The sequence below is a fragment of the Cyclopterus lumpus genome, chromosome 14 (assembly GCF_009769545.1).
Source record: "Cyclopterus lumpus isolate fCycLum1 chromosome 14, fCycLum1.pri, whole genome shotgun sequence".
NCBI classification, from domain to species: Eukaryota; Metazoa; Chordata; class Actinopteri; order Perciformes; family Cyclopteridae; genus Cyclopterus; species Cyclopterus lumpus.
Window position 1 is genome coordinate 8396493 of NC_046979.1, and position 20910 is coordinate 8417402.

General features: G+C 40.3%; 1 protein-coding gene across 3 annotated transcripts in view; it reads left to right on the forward strand.

Annotated features, from left to right (window-relative positions):
- The window catches only part of LOC117742263 (rho GTPase-activating protein 26-like), an 80068-nt gene that overhangs the window by 51963 nt on the left and 7195 nt on the right, over positions 1–20910 (forward strand). For all 3 annotated transcript variants that reach the window (XM_034549369.1, XM_034549372.1, XM_034549371.1), the window contains exons 15-21: positions 1313–1387; positions 1505–1589; positions 2443–2501; positions 9015–9120; positions 10448–10607; positions 11430–11574; positions 11932–12112. In XM_034549369.1, the coding sequence (XP_034405260.1) occupies positions 1313–1387; positions 1505–1589; positions 2443–2501; positions 9015–9120; positions 10448–10607; positions 11430–11574; positions 11932–12112 (811 nt within the window). The remainder of the gene's footprint in view (positions 1–1312; positions 1388–1504; positions 1590–2442; positions 2502–9014; positions 9121–10447; positions 10608–11429; positions 11575–11931; positions 12113–20910) is intronic.

Below are 20910 nucleotides of genomic sequence, written 5' to 3' on the forward strand. Positions count from 1 at the left end.
TATTTTACGTAACTCGGTGTAATATAGATAGATGCCTAGTATTTTAGAGCTGAAATGATTAGTCGCCTAGTCGATCACCAGAAAATCAATTGGCCACTATTTTGATGATTGTTGAACTCGTTTTTCAAGCAAAATTACAAAATATACCCAAATGTGGATCTAACTGTGAGGATCTTGTGTGATAGTGGATTTAAAAAATCTTTTTATAGACCAAAAGATCAGTCAATAAATCATTCATTGTACCCTTAAGTGAATACTACAAATCAGACCGTGTGAAACGGTGTGTAGTGTCGACAGAATATGTGAGCAGAAGAACTAAATCTGTTTTTAGAGCTTTTAGTAATATAACAAACAATATAACAAATCCTTAATGCTTTGAAAACTGAGTTTGTATGAAAACTAGCCATTAGTTATGTGGAGAGTATATTGACATTGTAAGTGAATGAACTAGGAATGTTACGAAGGCATAAAATGACAACAAAATACATACAAAATACAGTTGACTGGAAAATGATAATGTGTTTGCATGTGTGCACCGTGTGTACATACTATGCATGCAGGTAGACCGCTATACAGCAAACTAAATGGTAAAGTCTTTACTGGAAGCTTATGTGAAACAGTGAAAACACTATTATTAATTCAGACTTCCTGTTGAGGGTGTGCGTTACACAAACTGAATTGTATACGCTAGCCTCAGCATTTTGTAGCACAGAAGTTGTTGTAGAACACTCCTTGGCTTTTCCTTCCTCTGCAGATGCATTTACATTTATATGGTATAAAATGATAGCCCTTGTGTTTCCGGGCTGCCATGATTATCATTCACATGAGGGGCATGTATGAAAAAATAAAATTAAAACGTTTCACTGAAATGGTTTGTAATTACGATAACCCTTGTTCTCGCTGCCCTGGTCCTATGAAATTGATGCTGAGTAATAGTCTTCATACTCCTTTTAGTTTCAGAAATTCAGGTTTTCTGTGACAGATTAATTGAATGGTAGTCTTTGAGTGGTGCCAGGTTTTAAAACTGCTCGACGTAAAGCATGCAGATATGGTATCTTATTCCCATTAATGCCTTCCTTCAGTTACGGTTCCCGATGTTAAACCAGGAAGCAGTCAGATTTATTTTTCCCCTATCCAATCTATTTTAGCATTGTTTGTAAATGGAGCAATTAACGTTTCCTTGATAAAACTCTCTTGCTGATGTAAATTCAGCAAGTGTACAATGATCTGCTGAGGAAGCACTGAGATAAATGAAATGTTTTGGTTGGTCCAGTGAATAAGAACATAAGGTAACCTCTCCTCTCCTCTCCAGGTATCGATGATCAGGGCTTGTACAGAATTGTTGGCGTCAGCTCCAGAGTACAAAAACTACTAGGTTTTGCGATGGGTAAATACATAAATGCACATATTTTGCCAAAACGGAACATTTTCTCTCCTGTAAAATAATGACTATCTTTTATTAACAATGAAAACTTTCTTTTATCTTCATATTTTTGCCCATCAGATCCTAAGACATGTGCTGACGTGGAGCTGGAAAACTCAGAGTGGGAGATCAAAACGATCACGAGTGCTATCAAGCACTATCTCAGGTTTGTGAGACACGGCTTACAGAAATGCTGATCCAAGGTATAAAAATACTTTGAAACGGCTTCACTGTATCAAGATGACCCAACTGTTGGGTTTCAGTAATCAAAGATTATGTGTATTCTTAACCTCAACGATCATTTAAATGGACTAATTGCTGTTTTCATGATGGATAGTGCAGCCGTTTTCTTTCTCTCTTCACTCGGTACTTGAATAAATGCATATTGCTGCTTTCAGTCTCTGCCTTCTGAATAAAACAGATCTCTGGCTTAGATCCACCTCATTAAGTATTTTTTTTTCTTTTTGTTTGTTTGTTTCCTGCAGAATTTGCTTGTTATGTTTTTTTTTTTTTTTGCTTTTTTATTTATGATATACATTTTTATTTTCCTGTCGGGGTTGTTCGTTGCATAAATAAACAATTTCCACTTTGCATTCACACAGTTGGCCACTGAATAGCAGTTGATTACATGACAGCCTTTTTCTCTAATAGTTAATCAGTGAAAGGAGTAGTTGTGTTCAAGCTGTGCTCAATCTACTGTACCTGAATGCATCTACACTGCGCACAACACAAACACACAGGCAAACAAACATTCACATACAGACCCCATTCGTGCACACACATGCACTTCACTCGCAGACAAATGGCCGAGTCTCCTCACACTAACACGACACGTATACATAATACCAGGATTGCAGGCTTCATTGGGAGCCAGCACGAATCATTACACCCCTCAGGCAAAAGTGGTGAACTGATGTCCAGCTTTGCAAGCCTGCATGGTGGGGCATAACAGACGAGAAGGAGAACATAGTTAGATGAGGGACGTTCTGCACCTGACTTCTCCGTCTCTGTGTTTCCAGAGTGCTGCCCGGACCTCTGATGACGTACCAGTACCAGAGGAGCTTCATCAAAGCTGCCAGTGAGTTTTTTTTCCCCTCTTATTTGCCTCTCAAATGTGAGTCTGCAGTCTGCAGAATATAAAACAGATTCTCCCGCGGTTTGACCTTGTTTGAGTCCCACTGACATATACTGCACGCGGCTATTCAGAGAAAACACACGCTGCACTAAATAACGGGCCACATGATTTACTTACGGTGCTTTCTGCAAAGTTTGTTCTCGATTCAAGATTAATTTCCATCGAGTCATGCCAGTTTATGAATGGATTAAAGATGGGATTAGAGGATTTTCATTTCTGTAATACTTATAGTATAATAGGAATTATTTGTCTCCCAATGGATGTCTATAGGAAGCAATTCCTAAAGCATTCCTCCTCGGCTTCATTTGGAGACGGAGAACACACATGACTCATTTCGTGAATGAGATCAGGACTTGAAATGAAACCAGTTACAAAAAGATGGTTCACCTGCTGAGATAACAAGGCACCCACTGTTCCACCAGGCCACCTCTGTCGGTCCATTTGCTCCGGTAGACGGCTGCTTCATGCTGTGTGCGGCACACGGAACGAGAAGGGTTTTTACACATTTACAAAGCCTGGGCAGTTGAACTAGAGGTGACGACCGAGTAAAGTCGTTGCTTTGTTGGGTTACAAAGGGTCTGTCCCCCTTTTTTTTTTCATTGAATCTAGATACATAATTTTCATTTTCAAAAAGCACTCAGCTGCCTTGAAGACAGATTGCTTCAATTTTGCAATAATTTTAGTGCATTCAATAATACTCATGTGGCTCCTGCAGGCTACAAAATAGCACACATTTATTTAGACTACAAAAAAGAGACTTTACATCAACACTCTTCTTCTGTTTAGTGAGGTTAGGCCTGATTGGCTTAGCCTTGTATGGTCTGGTCATTTCTTTGTGGCTACTATACCTGCTTATAACAGATTGTTTTGATATTCTAGTAAACCCAGGTGCGGTTAAGTCTAGTCTGTTCCAGTCTGGTGTGCAAAGTTCCAGGATGTGTCATTGACCTGTTTTCTTTGTTTGTCGGTAGCTAACTCCTTTAGAAAGCCGAGCTGGTGGAAAGGAACTGCAGGAAATGAGTGTGTCTCTGGCAACGCTACCAGGAAATGGCTCCATAGTGGGGCCAACTGGAGAGAAAATGAGAAAAGTGTGTTAAAGTGTCTGAGGAGAAATCAGTAGAGTGTGGCAGTTAAGAAGGCCATGGTAGACTACCCATGCTATAATGCATGTATTCACGGCTTTATAATCATTGTAAAATATAGCATGCGCTTGCCAACTATTTATACGAGTTTATAGATCCATATCTCTCATCCCGCCCCGATTTCTTTCTTTATGTTCAACTTCTTTCTTGTTTTCCTCTGCCATTCCTCAGTTTATTATTACATCGGTGTCTACATTTGCATGACATGAATTTGTGTGTGAATGCATATGTGTGTCTGCTTGTGTGAGTATGCAGAAGCAGCAGGGTGTTTTGAGGACGGCGTCCTCCGTTGAACTCCTTCATTCAGCGCTTCCCTTTCTCCTTCTCTCTCTCCTCACTAGCTCCTCCCACCACCTAATCCTCCTCCTCCTCGGCTTCTGGTTTGGTTCTCGCCGTACTCTCTCCCATCCCATGCTAATCTGGTTTCAAATATCTGGTTTAAACAATGAGTTTTGTGTTTTGAGGATTAGTCGGCAGCTGCAAAATGTTTTCATTTGTTTATTCACTTTTTTTATTTATTTTGGTCTTAAAGACAAATTGCCTAAATTCTCCATCAGTCACCGCAATTATTCTCAAGTGTATTTGTTTCTTTCTCGTGGATCCTAGGTTGCAAAATACAGTTTTGTGAGCAGTGATTTATTTAGACCATAAAATAGAGACTTGGACATAAAGACGAGGAGGAGGTTGGACTCCATTTGGTTTGCAGATATCTGCCTCAGGCATGTGCCAGCAAGAAAACACACACACAGTAATTATTCTGTCTGCGGTCATTAGGTTTTGCTCGCAGTATCTCTATCTCATTATTTCATACAATTTCTTCTCATATTTCACTCTGTTTCTATCTATTTTCTTTGCTCCACCTCATGTTGTATCTGATATTTTCACATGTGTCTATTGCCTGAATTCCTTCGCTTTTAATTGGGCTTCATTTTTAACTGCATGCATGTGAATGTTTTTTGTATTTACTAAACAGCTGGTCCATCTTTAGAACTTAATAAATAACAGAATTAAATTAAATGTAGCAAGATGATAAAGGCTTTATTACTGTGAGTTTAAGTTAACGCTAATGTACAGTTTGACGTTCTGAATCTAACCTGCAGTTCACATTTCAAATTCACTTTTTTTGTAATTTTCTGAAACCAGCAATCCACTTCATGCTGTGATTGGCCAGCCCCCTTATTTTCATTCTTCACACAAGTATTTCCATCACTTGTGTGTGTGTGTGTGTGTGAGGCTGTCTAATAGTTTTCAGCTTATCCCCATTTGAATGATTCCTTGTGAGTCTTCTGTGTGACGCCAGTCTTCAAGTGTGGACATCTCGAACAAGTATAAGAACATTTGATTTCAAGCACACCCTGGCCTTTATCACAGTAGCCTGGACGCCCCACTAACTAGCTTCTTTCACCAGGTCCTCCTCGGCTAACCCAAGGCCAGATGGGATTTGGTTCTGGTCCAGGGTAAATCATCAGCATAATGTGTTTTGGAGTACCTCCAGAGAGGCATCCAAATCAGGAGCCTGAACCACCTGAACTGGCTCTTTTTTAAATATATCTTTTAATAATACCGTATCACTTCACAGCAAATAGGTGGCATTACTCCCAACAGTAGAAACACTGCAGTCATTAATTTAGACTGCTTTGTGTCCATGAGTGGTTGTAATCGGTCTCTAGTTGCTCTTAGCCAGGTGGTGTAATTTCAGCCTTCATTTAAAACAGAGGTACAAAGAAACTGTTTTCTCATCCACTGGATAATGATTCTGATCATGTATGCCAATGAAGGCTTGGCAGCTCTCAGGATCTCTTTTAGCTTGTCAAGAAACAGATTACATGAAACGGGACACTACAGACAAAGACAACCACCTACCCCTAATTCAGATACATCAATCTAATCATGCCTGCTTCACATGCCACGGTGGCTACCAATAAACACGACAACAAGTTAGTTCACCTGCAGCTGTTTAGAGTGAACGTTTATTTTGCTGATGGAAACTGCGTCCAGGATTTAAACTCTAAAGTAGCACTGTATTGCCTTTTAGGTTCTGGTTTAGAATGAAACTAAATGTTTGTTTCTTCCCATTGGTCGGATGGTCGGAACATTTGTCATTAAGTGACAGGATGTAGATAGGCATTAGCATGTCTGGCATGTGGACCCAAATCAGTGTTGATTGATTTAATTGGCCACTTGGGGGACGCAGAGCAGTCTTTGACACAGCACTTGACATACTATCCCTTATGAAGTGATGGAGTAGAGTCTTAGGGTTGATTTTCCAAGTTTGTTTCTCCAAGCGACACATTACATGCTGACCCATTGTTAATATAAACATATTGTTAATATAAACATATTGATGAGCGAGTGCAGCTTCAAAGATGCATGCATTTACAGTGGATTGCTGGAACTACTCAGAAACGATTGAGCCTCAAGCTATTCTTTTAGAACAATTACTCAACGGTATCCTTTATGATTGGATTTTAATTTGACCAGTCACGCTGCAGATGCATTAATAACAGGTGGTCTCTTGGTCAGATTTTGCAGCAAAATATCTCAAATGTAAAATATTATATTATATATAATATGATATATATATATATATATATATATATGTGTATATATATCATATAATATAATATAATATTTTTTTTTTCTAAAATGTAACTTGTTTGTTTTATCGTCTGTGTATGAATCCAAGCCGTATGCTGATCCAAGCAGGATGCTAAATATTTGATGTTGGATATACTGCACATACTGCACCGACCAGGAGATGTCCAGTATGAATAATGAATAATAAAAAAAGGAGAACAGGTGGTGTTTTTTTTAGAATCAGTCAAGGGTCAACAGATGTGGCAAGCTTCTTGAAGTAATGCACGCTTCATTTGCTGTGTGTGGATGTGTACGTGTGAGCATTCCTGACTTTGTTTGTAAAAGTATGTATAATCAAACATGTATAATCTTGCTTAAGAGAAGCGCAGTTTTGATGAAGTAAGAACCAGACTTGTTTTTTCAGAGCCAGAAGGTTGTATTTTACACAAATGTATGCTATCATATCCAAGTTAGAAAAAACAATTGTCCATAACACTGGCATCACTCTTGGCCCAGTTAACCTCGTAACAGGATTATTGTCCAGTTTCATGAATGGGCTTCAACCCGTGTTAGATTGTGTTGTCAAATTAGAACCAACAAATATTGGTGGATACTGGAAGTCCTGATTATCTCTAAAAGCACATGTGCTAGTGTGCACGTACCCGATGACATCCGTTTTCATCAGACCATTTCAAAGTGTCCATCACAGTGTCTATGGAACCATGTTGTCTATTTTTCCCTGTGTATAATACAAGGTATCCTCTTTTCAAAGTGCATTACACTTAGATCCAGGCAGCACAATTCAGTTGCAGAAAAAAAGCCGGTTTTGTTCTGTCTGAAATGTCATTAACAGCTTCTGCTGTTAGCAATATTCCATAGGGACTAAAGTTTCTTTTTTAATTCATAGATATGTATGTGATTTGGTGGATGCACAGAACATTCTCTGATTCTCACAGCCTGGCATGGTCACCTTGTTGTGAAGTGGTCAGTTAAATGTATGTGTCTGGAAACGCAAACGTGCATGTATGAAAACTAGAAAGGATATGCATGAATTCGGATTAGATATCGCATACGTGTGTGGCTCCGTATGTCTTTGTGTGCAGGTGTAACTGTATCCAAGACGCATGCACCTCCCCAGTATGTTAAAAGACAAAATATAAATTCCGCGGACATTAATTTATGTGTTTGTCTGAAGGGCTGGAATTCAAGGCGAAAGAGTAAAGGCTTTAGAAGTTCATTGTCTGTTAAGTGATGGACGAGGTGGAAGCTGCGATGATAAATGACTTCTGCTTGGTGTAAAGCTTGTGACTCAGCACCATACTGTCTACAGTATAGTGTCCCAACGACCTTACCTTTTACCTGTTGACTCATCACAGCTGCTGTTTGGTGTGTTTGCAGTCTGTGAATGTGTGTGTCTGCATTACTTTGGTCCATACAAAGTACAACTCATTTTCTTGTTTTATATTTATATTTTTACTGATTTTCTTTTGAAATCAGCGAATGAGCTAATTGTCTCCAGGCTTCAGCTCTATATTTAATGCACCATTTGGACTGATAGTGATCATTTAATGTAATGCTTGAAGAAGAAGTTGATAATTAATGTCTTTGCTGTTTTATAGAATTAATAACTTGATGATTTTATTTGTGTTTTGTTTGTGGGAGTTAATTCAATGAATTGTGTGGTTGAAAAAACAAGTCGAGGGTAAAAAAACCGATTGCTTTAAATTCACTCGAGAATAAAAACATTTGTAATGGTGTTAAACTCTGTTTTCTGATGTGTGTGTGTGTGTGTGTGTGTGTGTGTGTGTGTGCGTGTGTGTGTGTGTGTGTGTGTGAAGTGGTGGACACCAGAGAATGCATAATAGTGGATCTGTGAATGCATGTCTACGTTATAGATATTTCAGTGTGTGTGTGTGAGACTGACTAATTACATGTTAGTGTGTCTGCGTGCATTTACTACAATATTCTCTCTGTATGAATGTGTTATGTGCTTGTTAATATTTGGTCTATATTCCCTGTATATTTAAGTTTTGATGTGTGTATATTTTAGATGATGTGTTAGTTGGGATTAAAGTCTGTCTGTCTGTCTGTGGGAGATGCTCTGTCATTTGCTAATTAATTGCCTGGCGCTGACAGCCAGGGCCCGAGGGTTGATCTAATGTGAGTCTGCTGTCATCTCTCAATTGACTTGCTCTTCAGCCTTGACTTATTATTGTCATCCATAACAACAGGTCTCTCTGCCGGCCTGCTTGTCTTCTTCTGCCTGTTAATCCCAAGGACACAAAGCTTTCCCACTTGCAACAGTGTTGACTACCTCTTCAGTGTGCCTTTCTTATGGAAAGAAATGTCATTTCAGGCTATATTGCAAGTGTTATAATATCTCTATAATAGCAATCACAAAAACTCTGATTCAAACCTAAAGCATAAAGCTGGTGTTCATGTATACAGTTTGTATACAGATTAAAACAATCACCGCATCTGAGTGATATTTCCCTTGAGGTCCTCGTACGTGTTTTTCCAAGGTCTTGCAAATGTCCTTTTTGGTGATTGCTTGTTACAGTATGCATCAGTTTGAAACAAGAATAAATGGACTGGCTCCATTCCAGTAATAGACACTTTAGTTTCCCTGTTCCATGTTTATTTCTGCTCCTTGCATGTATGTGTGTGTCAATAAAAAAACACTTAAGTCTTATGTCTTCACCAGTGTTTTTCTCTCTCTCTCTCTCTTTCTCCCCAGAGTTGGACAACCAAGAGGCTCGGGTGACAGAGATCCATGCCCTGGTGCACCGGCTGCCTGAGAAGAACAGACAGATGCTGGAGCTGCTGATGAAACACCTGGCCACGTAGGATGAGATATCACACACAACTGCAATGACTCAATATTATGCTTTATCAGAAATGTAGCCCCATTAGGAACAACACAGTGTATCATGTTGTGTTAACAGCAATAGCGAACTCTCTTCTCTCTCCTCTTTCTACATCCTAATTACTGTAATACCCCGTATCTTGATTGTTGTCGTTGACCATCCTCGTGGAGGATTGGGCTCTATGTAATCTCTTGACCACATGCATTGAGGCAGTTTGTTCTGAAAATAGAAATCCATCCAGCAGCTATCAGGCTAAATCTTTTCCCCAACGTATTCCTCCAAGGAAAAGGAAAAGAGGGGTTAAGGGTCAGGTGCGGGTCTTTCTATCTATGCCAGGAAATGTGGAAGCTACCATGGTTGTAGCCCAGTAAGGACTACTTTTATGATTTGATGGTCAAAAGATGTCCCCCATGTTAAGGTTAAAACTGGGTGGAATTTGGTAGAGAAGTCCAAGTTGTTCATACATTTAGTCTACTTAGTTTGAACGAGATTTAAATTACTATATTTAATTCAGAAAGGGCCCAATTTCACACTAGTGCATAGTCATCAAGGGCTCAAGGGCATTTCAGCAGCACGGACACTGATGAACTCTCCAGATGATTAAGTTCAACAAATCAGTTCTAAGACCTTTTTTCTAATGAAGGCCACCCCCTGACAATTCCCTCATATTTATTTCTTCAAATCTCACCTCCAACTTCTACATTTTGCATGTTTTTTGATACTGTACATATGCAGCGATATACTGTGTAGACGAGAACATTTGAGAATTGTTTGTCTGTGGATTACATAACACACAAGCTGCTGCAGCACATAAGCTAAAAAGCAGGGCATGGCACAGTTGGATAATGTGTAATTATTCCTCTAATACAGCTGACTGGCATTGTGTTTTCACTCCAAACCTCCATCTAAGCCCTGTGGCTTCATAGGACTTTTCTTCAACAACAGCAGCATTATATAATGCGTGTCAAATCAGCCATGTTTATACTACATGTAGGCGAGTGCAAATATAGCTATTGTGAAGACATTCACATATTTAGCTGGGCTTAGTGCATTACACCTGCCAGCACTCAACTATTTCATCATCTGTGGCTTAAAGGTTGACTTGTCACAGTAAACACACCTAACTAATGCAGCCTAAGACCATACCTTCATAAAAGTTCTCATGTTCAGTTTTTGCTTAAAATGCATGGCCATGTTTGAAGATGTAGTTTGTGATGCTATTGAACTGTATTGTTTTTTTTATAGATAGCTGCTCTGTTATTTAGCAGACCCTCATATACATGTGACTCATTTACACCAACAGTGTGGCAAATCATCACCACCAGAACCTGATGACTATTGCCAATCTGGGTGTGGTCTTCGGGCCGACTCTGCTCCGGCCGCAGGAGGAGACGGTGGCCGCCATCATGGACATCAAGTTCCAGAACATTGTAGTAGAGATCCTCATAGAGCACCATGAGAAGGTAAGACACATGCATAAGCAACAGAGTTTGGTGACGGGGTCGAGGATTAAATGAATCCCTTGGCTTTGTCAAGGGGATTCTTTTGTGTGTAATTGTGCATTTAAACAACAATAAATGCACCTGACTATTCTGAAAGGGCACCTGCTACACAAACACACATCATATGTACTCTATATGCATTCAAAGTTACTTCCCCTGTTGAATTCATGCAGCTTATTGGCTGGCCAAGCTGCTTCCAGGTGTCACCATGACAACGGACAAATCACACTGTTTTAGACCCTCACATTTTGCACACATAGTATGTTCAACCAGTGAAGAAAACAAATGACCAGAGGCACAGACAACAGACACACATCCCTCCCCTGTGTAGGTGCACTCACACACAGCCCTGCACGTCATCCTTTACAGACACAGCTGTCTATGGTGGTGCAATGTGCAAAAACAAAACAAATAGTGTATGCACACTGTGATAGAGCAGCTCTGAATCCTTAAAGAGCTCCTTGTGTCACTGTCTTCTATTGTACACCAACAGAATAGAGACTGTCTGTACTTCATATGCCTGCCCTCTCTCCACAGAAGAAAAGGACACTATCTTAGTTTTATCTAACATTGTGTGCCTTTTTATGATTTCTGATTTGCCTGAAAGTAAATACTTTAAACACTTTTTTTATTCTCTTTAACTGTCAAAAGACTTTTAGGTGTAAATGGTATTGAAATGATTCACTCAAGAGTCGTGATGTGCTCATGTTCTATACTGAAACATTTGTAGTTTTCATGTGATCCTGCCGATGACATTTTATTTACTGCCCTTTTCTGCAACAGATATTCAGAGATATTCCGATTTCTGCCGGCGGCCCGACCAACCCGCAGCTCAACGTGTCCAGGAGGAGGAGCACCGATAGCAAAGGCCCGTCCTGCAGCGAACGGCCTCTCACACTGTTCCACACACCAACACATTCCCAGAAAGGTGAGCTGAAAGTAAAAGTAATAGACGTTATCGATCGATTATTGTTTTCCTCTCCTTAGTTGTTAACAGCCGCAACAGCGACGCTGGTATTGTTTGCACCGTGTGAGTCTGTTTGTGTGTCATCAAGGCAAAATATGGTCCTGAGTGGTTTAAAGTTGTTGTTTTTTGCCAAGTGTTTATATTTCTACAGACACATTTTGTCAGTGGTCAGTTTTGCTTCGAGTCCGTTAGCTTATCATGAGAAACGGTTCACCGTGGTCAACAGAAAAACAGGAAAAAACCATGTCGGCATGAAAGTGGATACCTTCTTGGCTGAAACCACCAACGTGTTTGTAAATCTATCTTTTATTCTCGTAGGTGAAAAGAAGAACAGTGTTGCCAATGCCGCGGTCGCTGAACTGCAGCAGCCGGTTTCCTCGTCTGCCAACTGTAACAGCAGCAGCAGCAGCAGCAGCAGCAGCCAAAGTCGAACCCCGAGAAACAGCCTGACCAGCAACGACGGCGAGCACGACACCCGGCAGATCCGGCCCAGCTCACTGTGAGTGACCAATAGGATGGGAACCTGAAGCCTGTGTAGTTCCTCATGGATGCTGGAGGACATTTTAGTCAAAAATCGAGTCAAACAGTAACTAATTGAATAATTATACTTATATTATGTGACATATTTGCGAAATAATAATAGTAAGACAAAAAACAGAGTGACAGTCATGTTTTTAAAGTACCATTGGCAGTTTAGATTTAGTGCAGTGTTACCAGAATGCAGCTCAACATGCTTTGCACAAGACAGACGCAGAGAAAGATTCAAAAGAGAACACAGAGAAACGACATGATGTTGAGTGAGGGGTGAAGGATCGGCGGGGCATTTGGACACATTTGTAAATACAAAGATACGTACAGTACATGTACACATGCAAGCTTGAACTTCAAATAAAGTCACAAAGAGTTCAAGAATGTACACACTCACGTTTTCATACGTACAAACATTCACTGGAATGCATGAGCACATGCCAGCACACATGTACATATGTGGCAGCTAAGAGCTTACAGAAGCAGTCTTGTAACCGTCAGGTTGTTGGTTTGAATCTCAAAAGCATCTGGAAAACGTGCAGAAAGGATCTGAACTCCCACTGCGCCAACAGTAGAAGACGCTGTCTGCTTCTCCGCCATGAGGGGGAATTTGAAATACAAAAAAAGTACGCAAAGTCCCATTGATTTGCATGTGCACATCCATGTATCCTGTCTGTGGCGGCTATGTTCATATTTGTCTTCAAATAAGTTTAGAAAACAATCAAGTACCTGGCATGTTTGTCTTGGATTCATCTTCAACAGTGTACCCAGTTTCTGTGCATCGGTGTCTGGCCAAAATGCAGCTTAAACAAAATGATTTTCACAGGTCTGAACAAGCGCCTCCGCCATGTAAACACTGAACACATGCTGATATTGTTAACAGGGGTGAACACACACACACACGCATGTGAAATGCACAGCGACATGAGGCTTGGCTGTCATCATGGGACCGTCTGCCCCATCATGTTGTCTCTACAAGCCACTTTGCTGTTGACACACACTGTTAGATCAAAATACACACTACCGATCAACTCATTTCCTGACTTTGAGAGTGGCAGACCTTCAAGTGCAGCCTGTCACCGAGACGGTTGCCCGTCGCCTCTGATTACTTTTCCCGTACGACACTCCTTCATCCCAATTCTTTTAATCTCTCCCTAGGGGATAGTTGTTACATGATCCGTCTTTCATTCAAGTACTCACCTCGAGATGTGATGCTCTGTGTGTCTTGGACGGTGACACGAACCCGTTCACTGATGGAGGACGTCAGGTTGTAATCCGAGTGATGGGAAAAACATGATTTAACAACCATCACGCTCGCAGCAATCTATTCAAGTCATTTGTTTAGTGAAGGGTGACAATCCAGCCTCATAACCTTCATATTAACATAACAACAGAAGAACATTTTTTTGATTGAAAAGCTGTTGATGATCCTTGCATATTGCTTGTTATAGAGTGTACATTGAGTTGTAAAACCTGCTCTACAGATTGTTCCCCGAGGGCTTCAATGTGCTGCAGATCAGCACTAATTACAAAAGGCACGTGAATGTTCAGAGCAAACAAGTTATCCAGTACTCTATAGAGAAATCGTGGGATTTGGAAACGCCATATTATCATATATATATTTGTGCTTGTATGCTTCAGACTAACAACATGATCTTATCTCAAAATGAATGACTACAGACCACAACTGTACATGCGCATGCAGTTATGTTATTAATCCTGCAGTGGTACCAGCTGAAATGAAAAAGCTGCATTCAACTGCTGTTTCCTGCCGTATTATCACAAATTAGGGATGCATTGACACCGAATGAGGCTGATCTATTCAATTACTTTCTATGTTTCTATACGTTATATACTGTTTTTAATTACTGTTAATTTCAAATATTTTGTATAGTTTGTGGTGTATGATTTATTAAAAGTAACAAGACAGTTAATTTAGGAAAGCAATGTTTGAATCAAGTCTGATCTTGCCGTCACATAAAAGAATGATCTCAGTCACGTCCACATTTTGAGGCCTACATCTTCTTAATTAAACCGCTGGTATTGGATCGGTATCAGAACTGAACAAGTCATCCTTGTGCATCCCTGTTGAATAGCAAGAAAATAATAATATAAAGCCCTTGCTTGACAAGCAGCTTCATCCTTTAAATATTCTGGTCCTTTCAAAGTGAGCCTTGTGGTATGCGCGAAGCCGGAACTTGTTATCTCTCACTGAAAGAGTGGTTCAAGAGCATGGAGAACAAAAGGGAGACAGAAAAGTGTTCAGATTCTTTCCATGATGAGTCACATTAATAATACATGACAGGATGTGTTCACAAGCTTTCATCCTTAGTTTTCTGTTTTTTTCCCCTCCTCACTACGGAATAGTGTGCCGTCCAGTGTTTAATACATGTGGCCATTTCATCAATGTATACGCAAGTGTGATCGAGTTGAAACAGTTTCTCCTTCATTAACTCCGCCCCAGACAATTTAGACATTAGCGTCATGCATTTTTTTCAGATGAACAGCCTTATGTTTCTTGCACATGGATTAATGGGCAATGCCTGGTTCAAAATCACCCGGCTCAGTGGTAACAGACACAGCCGAGGATTTTATTGTAGATATAAAGATGGAGCTGATGAGTAACCAAAGCATTCTGTCTGGAGTCGTCAGTGAAGTGTGAATTATTATTTGGAGCTGTCAAGGCCGAGATTTTCTCAACATTGTGCTTTTAAAACTAAAGTATTACTCTTAGTCAAACGAGAGGATGCAAAAATCCATAATAATCAATTTCATCTGTGTTTGAAAGACAGATGAAACTAAAAACGTTGGTCAATGTTATAAGCCGGATTCTCACGCAGAAAAATATAGTATGTATTCTGCTACTGGTGATGACGAGATGAGCATGACGTGTGTTATATTTTAATAACTAATGATGGGTATAATAAATTAAAAAAAATATTCAAACTGACAATGTACCTTAGTACATCTATTGAGAAAAAAATGCATGACATCTCGGCATAATGATTTTAAAAGAGGAGAGTAACGCTTATTGATCTGTTTTATGAATATGTCTATCTGAATAATTTATATTATCTGTACTTCCCCTGAAGTCTCATTTACATCTGGACATTGTATTGTGTCCTCTGAGGGGCATCTCTGTGTTCTGGTTCTAGTTGGATGGAAGCAGTTTGGTGAAATCACATTCTTGCATCTCTCATTCTGTGGTAGTTTCTCTGGTATCAATCCTATTTGTGCTATTTTAGAAACCTAGTGAAGGGAGGCAATTCTTCCGCTTCCGGATGTCCTCTCGGCCTGTGGAGAGGTTTCGCCTCGCAGTGGGACAGGACGTCCGCATGTAGACAGAACGCCATAAAGGTTTTGTCCTCCAACCTTGTCTGGTCAGCTTTATATAGCTATAGTTCATACATCGGTTTGAGTGTCAGGAGTGACCCAAAGTCTTGCTGTGTGTCTGTGAGAGTTCTACCAGTAAGTGGCCTGTAGGTTCCTGAGAGCAGTCTCTGGACAAAGTGTATTAGTTCAGATTGTTGTTATCACATTTCAGTCCTCTCATCTTTCCGTGGATGCTCGCTACACTCTTAGTTACCCTTATAATCTAATGAATCTGAGGAAGATTGGTTAAGGGTTATGCAAGAAGCTCTCTATAGGGCTTTGGGAAGCTCTATCTGATCTTCAGTGTATATATACTTACAGGTCAGGAGTCGATGCAGACCCACAGATTATTGGTGGCCTCATGTTTATTCGTGCTTTGACTACAAGCTCACGCAACCATACACTCTGCTGTGGCAGATACAATTTAGTTTGACAAAAAATGGGATTGTTTAGCAGTAGAATTGAACAGAAAATAACCGCATACCATCCATAAATAGTCATAATATTTGCCAAAGTGCACAGTGTGAGTTTTCTACAGATATTCTGATAAAGGATAAAGAGCCTAAACATCAGAGCTGACGGGGTTTTAAGTACAAATACGTTTCAAACATATGGCTTTTGGTCATTTAGAACAGAAGAAACTAAATATCAGTTCTCATTCAGGCTCCTAAAAGGTTGAAGAGCTGAAACATTAACTATAATTATACAGTGGAAACTCACATCAGCACTTAATTTGATAAGTTATAGTGATTTTGAGCGTCGATAAATTAGCTGTAAGTAAGTAATACCTGAAATGGATTTGACTTTTCTCTTTTAGTTGTGTATTTTGCAAGTCCTCAAATGTTCTGTTATGGAAGTGATAAGTATCTTCAATCTCTTAATCGGATCTGATTTTATTTATTTTTTTACAGCATGAAATGCCTCTATTTGTAATAATCAGCAAACCGAGTGTATGGAGCACTTGATCCGGTTCCAACTTCAGACAGTGTTTTCCCAATCTTCCAAAGCCCAAGAAAAGCCAGCCTACCCCCTCATGACAGACAGGAGAGAGGTACAAAGGCGGATGCTATTTTCAGTTTTGGCACCTTGACGATTGGTCATGTTTTTTTACTGTAGTTTATTTTTGGGTGGGAAATGCCTGAAGGACTCACATTCAAAATCTCCTTTCAAAATGTCTCTTTTAAGTTACGTCACATGCAACTCATGCCAGCATGACTCTTTCTAGTAATACAGGAAGAAAGATAATAATAAAAAAAGTCAACTTGGCAAAAAAGCCAGTGAGCTAATCTAATAGAGTAGAAGTTCACTGTCGGACCTCTGAATCTGTACACAAGCAATGCAGCTTTCAATATGTTTTAATCCCACCCAATTCAATCAATGTATGCATGCTCAGAAATGTAGAATATACTATATTAAAATGTCCCGAATATGACTGCTGACCCCGGAGACTTGACCTTGGACCAAATGAACTAAGGTGAAAGTGTAAATGGAAAAACGGTTCTTTCTGACTTCCTTGTGTCTCTTGTGGAAATTTGACATTTGGCATTTTGAGCTCCCATTAACATTCTTAACGTTATGAGTCTTTTTGGCTAAAGCGTTCACAATTTTGAGTTGCGATGGCAGAACATTGCTGTTCCTGTGAGCTCGTGCTCACCGAGTCCAGGGGAGTGACGAGAAGTTCGGTGGTGACGTCGTCCAGAATGCAGCCCTTGCAGGCGGCATCGTGAACCCAGCGGTCTGCAGTGAGAAGACGACATGTGTGATGAGCACTGCGTGAAATAGTTTGAAGAAAACCTTTTTTAAAGAAATATTTCCTCCCCACAGCACAACACACATTCACAAACACACATGTTTGGCCTTCAGCACAATAGAGACATGATTTATCTCTCTCTCTCTCTTTCGTGCTCTTAAATCGTTAGATATTACACTGAGAACATGCAGCAGCCCCCCCCCCACCCCCCCCACCCCCCCCCCCACCCCCCGTGGAGCATTTAGCTACATTTTGAGACGTCAACCCTAATAACTGCGTGGCCTCCCGTCTGCAATGCTGTAAACATAATTAATCTGTCATGAGATCCTGCAATGCCGACCGCCGTCTCACGTTGCACAGTCACAAGTATGGCTGTGAGCTACAACTCCATCTGTTTGGATGATGATGATAAAGAGTCCACATCAATAATAACTGATACATGTTAATCAACTAGCAGATTAATTAATCAACAAGTTTGTATCACCTTCTATTTTAAACAGAAATACCAGTTTCTTCACTTTTCTTGGTTTTCCCAATTAGCGTTAAGCTGCCGGCAATGAAGCTCAAGATGTTGCACATTTAAAACTTACCAGTCATGGGAACGTTGGGACATTTAAATATTAATCATATGTCAGCTGGGATAGGCTCCAGCGCCCCCGCGACCCTAATGAGGATAAGCGGTATTGAAAATGGATGGATGGATGAAAAGAAATAGCTGGTGCTAGATTTAAATCAATTGGGAATGAAAATGTATATTTCTGTCAGAGAAGAGAAATATGAGAAGAATAAGACATGACTGTCGCTGGATGGAATTAGTGCTGTGAAATTGGACGAAATACTGAAATTGTCCAGACTGCAGGTAAATATGGAGGAAGTTTTAAGAATCCTGCTCTATTGGCCGGCTATGTTTACACAAGCAAGGACATGACTTTTGAGATTGCATTAGCTGGGAAGCAGAGGGCAGTAGGAGTTAAAGGCCCAATTAAGGTGTGCTTCACTCTTCCACGTGGTAAATAATTTGTTGGCATCAAGTCATCGTGCATTATATTCACGTCATCGTCCGTATGGATTGCAGTCCACACTGAGGAAAGTTTATTAACCAACCTAACTTCTCTACCTCTGTATTGCTGTTATTCACAGCATCTTGCTCTCATGTTGAGAACATGGAGGTAATGTTGGGCTTTGACAACCGTGGAAAATCCAATTTATAATGCTCGTTATTGAAATATTTCACAGAGCTGTTTGCACCCCTGTGTTTTTTTTTTGCATCCCAAACTTGATGTTTTCAAGTCAGGCATATTTATTTAGCAAATGACCTTCAAGCAGCAGATGATACATTCCTACTTAAGGGATTAATAAGGGTGTTATAAACCCAAACTGTATTTGTCACTTTTTGTGAGTGTTTAGTTTCAAGGCTTGAAAAAAAGTGTATTTCTTACATGTATTGTCTCTGAATTGTTGATACATGCAGTCGTTGTTGGCAGCTTTCACCATGATTCAGCTGTTAATGAGATGGCAGTGTGTGATTTTGCTCGTGTTAGTAAGTCTGTGGGTGTGTTGGGTGTGGGTGTGTTGTCGCTCAGTGAATTGATGGACCGTTAAGGAGGAGTGTGGAGAGACAAGAGATCTATTTAATTAAACCGACAGTTAGATGTGCTGCGAGTCTGATGGGGAGAGTATATCCACCTGATACAAGTTGAATTTATTTCTAACTTGTTATTATAATTTATTTGTGCAACATGCCCGGAAAACGTTCGGTCTGAGAAGAGGAAAACTCAAGAATACACTATTAGTTTATATATTCAATCCAAACATCCTTGATTGTCAGCTGCAAGTCATCCCTCCTCATCTCTTCTAACGGCTCTGCTGAAAGGAATGAGGAGGAGGAGGATGGGCTGGAGGGACATGGATGAGACAAGGCACACTGACAGTGAGTGACAATGGAGAGAGGCTGCGGGTCCTCGAGACCGTCACTCAAACTGACAGTTTAATGAATAAATAGGGAACACAACCTTCTACTGAGTTGGAGGTTTGTCTTTACGTTGTTAGCTGTGTGTGTGTGTGTGTGTGTGTGTGTGTGTGTGTGTGTGTGTGTGTGTGTGTGTGTGTGTGTGTGTGTGTGTGTGTGTGTGTGTGTGTGTGTGTGTGTGTCGTCTTAAAGCACAAGATTAGATGGATTGGATGACAAATACATTGATTAAGACACACAGTTTGGACAGATAAAAGAAGAAATTATATTTTACATCATTATGTCATCTGACAATTTTGCAAATGATTAGATAGCTGTAGATGCAGACTATTCCCTACGATATTCCCTAATTCCCCCTACAATTATGTGTAATCACAGTTAATGGTAAATGGACTGTACTTGTGTAGCACTTTTCTAGTCTTTTGATTACTCAGAAGAGCTTTAACACTACATGTCATCCTCCACACATTCATACACATTCATACACTGTAGGCAGGAGCTACCATGCAAGGTGCCACCTACCATTCACACCCATTCATACACTGCATGCAGCCTGCGGGAGCGATTTGGGGTTAAGTGTCTCGCACAAGGACACATCGACATGGACGAGCGGAGCCAATCCTCTGATTGAAAGACGACCCTGCTCTACCACTGAGCCACGTGTCTACATATTATATCTAAATATAATTTGTGTCTGTAACCATAGAAGTAGTCCAGTCTCTTTTGATATTACACGTGTGTCCCTCTGTCTACAGACTTTACAATGCAGTAATCGGTTCATACAGTGCATTTCCCAGGTTTATCCACAGGGAAGTCAGCTAAGTCCGTTTTGACTCTGGAAGCCCTCCTACAATGTAATGTTCATGTTGGAGAATTCAAAACCCTAAAGATCCATTTTACAAGGTACATTTATACTGTTGAGAGTATTTCCAAGAGTCACAAAATGCTCAAGGAGCAAAGTAACCGAGCATCCGTGTGATATTTTGGAAAGCTCCAAAACGGCCACTGGGTGGACCGTGTGGTGAAGCAGTTACGCCGGTGTCCAAGGTCAAATCCATCACTCTGTTTATATCCGTCACTTGATGACATGTGATGCCACTGCAGAGTTAATATTATCGTCTGCAGGAGTGCATTGTTGGTATCAGCATATGAACTCGTTGCAGCACATGCATTTATCACTTCTCCTCTTTGTGATATTTAACGCGTTGTAGCAATAACTGTGACCATTGAGGTGGACCGTGCGTTTTGTTCCTGAAGAGAGACTTCACGTCAACAAAAAAAGGGAACGTCTATGCTATAAAAATGGCCCCGATCTGAATGAGTTGATGTTATGTGCATCAGTGGTGGATAAGAGAGAAGAACACACTAATGCCATGACTCACCTCACATGTGTGCTGCTGAAAAAGAGTATAGGGAGCGATCTGACAAGAATAGAGTAATGTTCTACCTTTGTTGCAAAGTAGTTCTGTTCTTTTTTCAAATGACGTACCTACAGTATATGTTTACATCAACAATGGATGAATGACTGCGTACTGTATCATGTGAAAGGAGAGACTGATAGTGACCGCCCTGTCACAAGACTGCAGTTCCCCTTCAGCTTCTTCTTTTGGGTTCAAAGCCTGCAGTGTGACCGTTTTGATGCATCCAAACTTTGACAGAAGTCATTTCCTTACAGCAA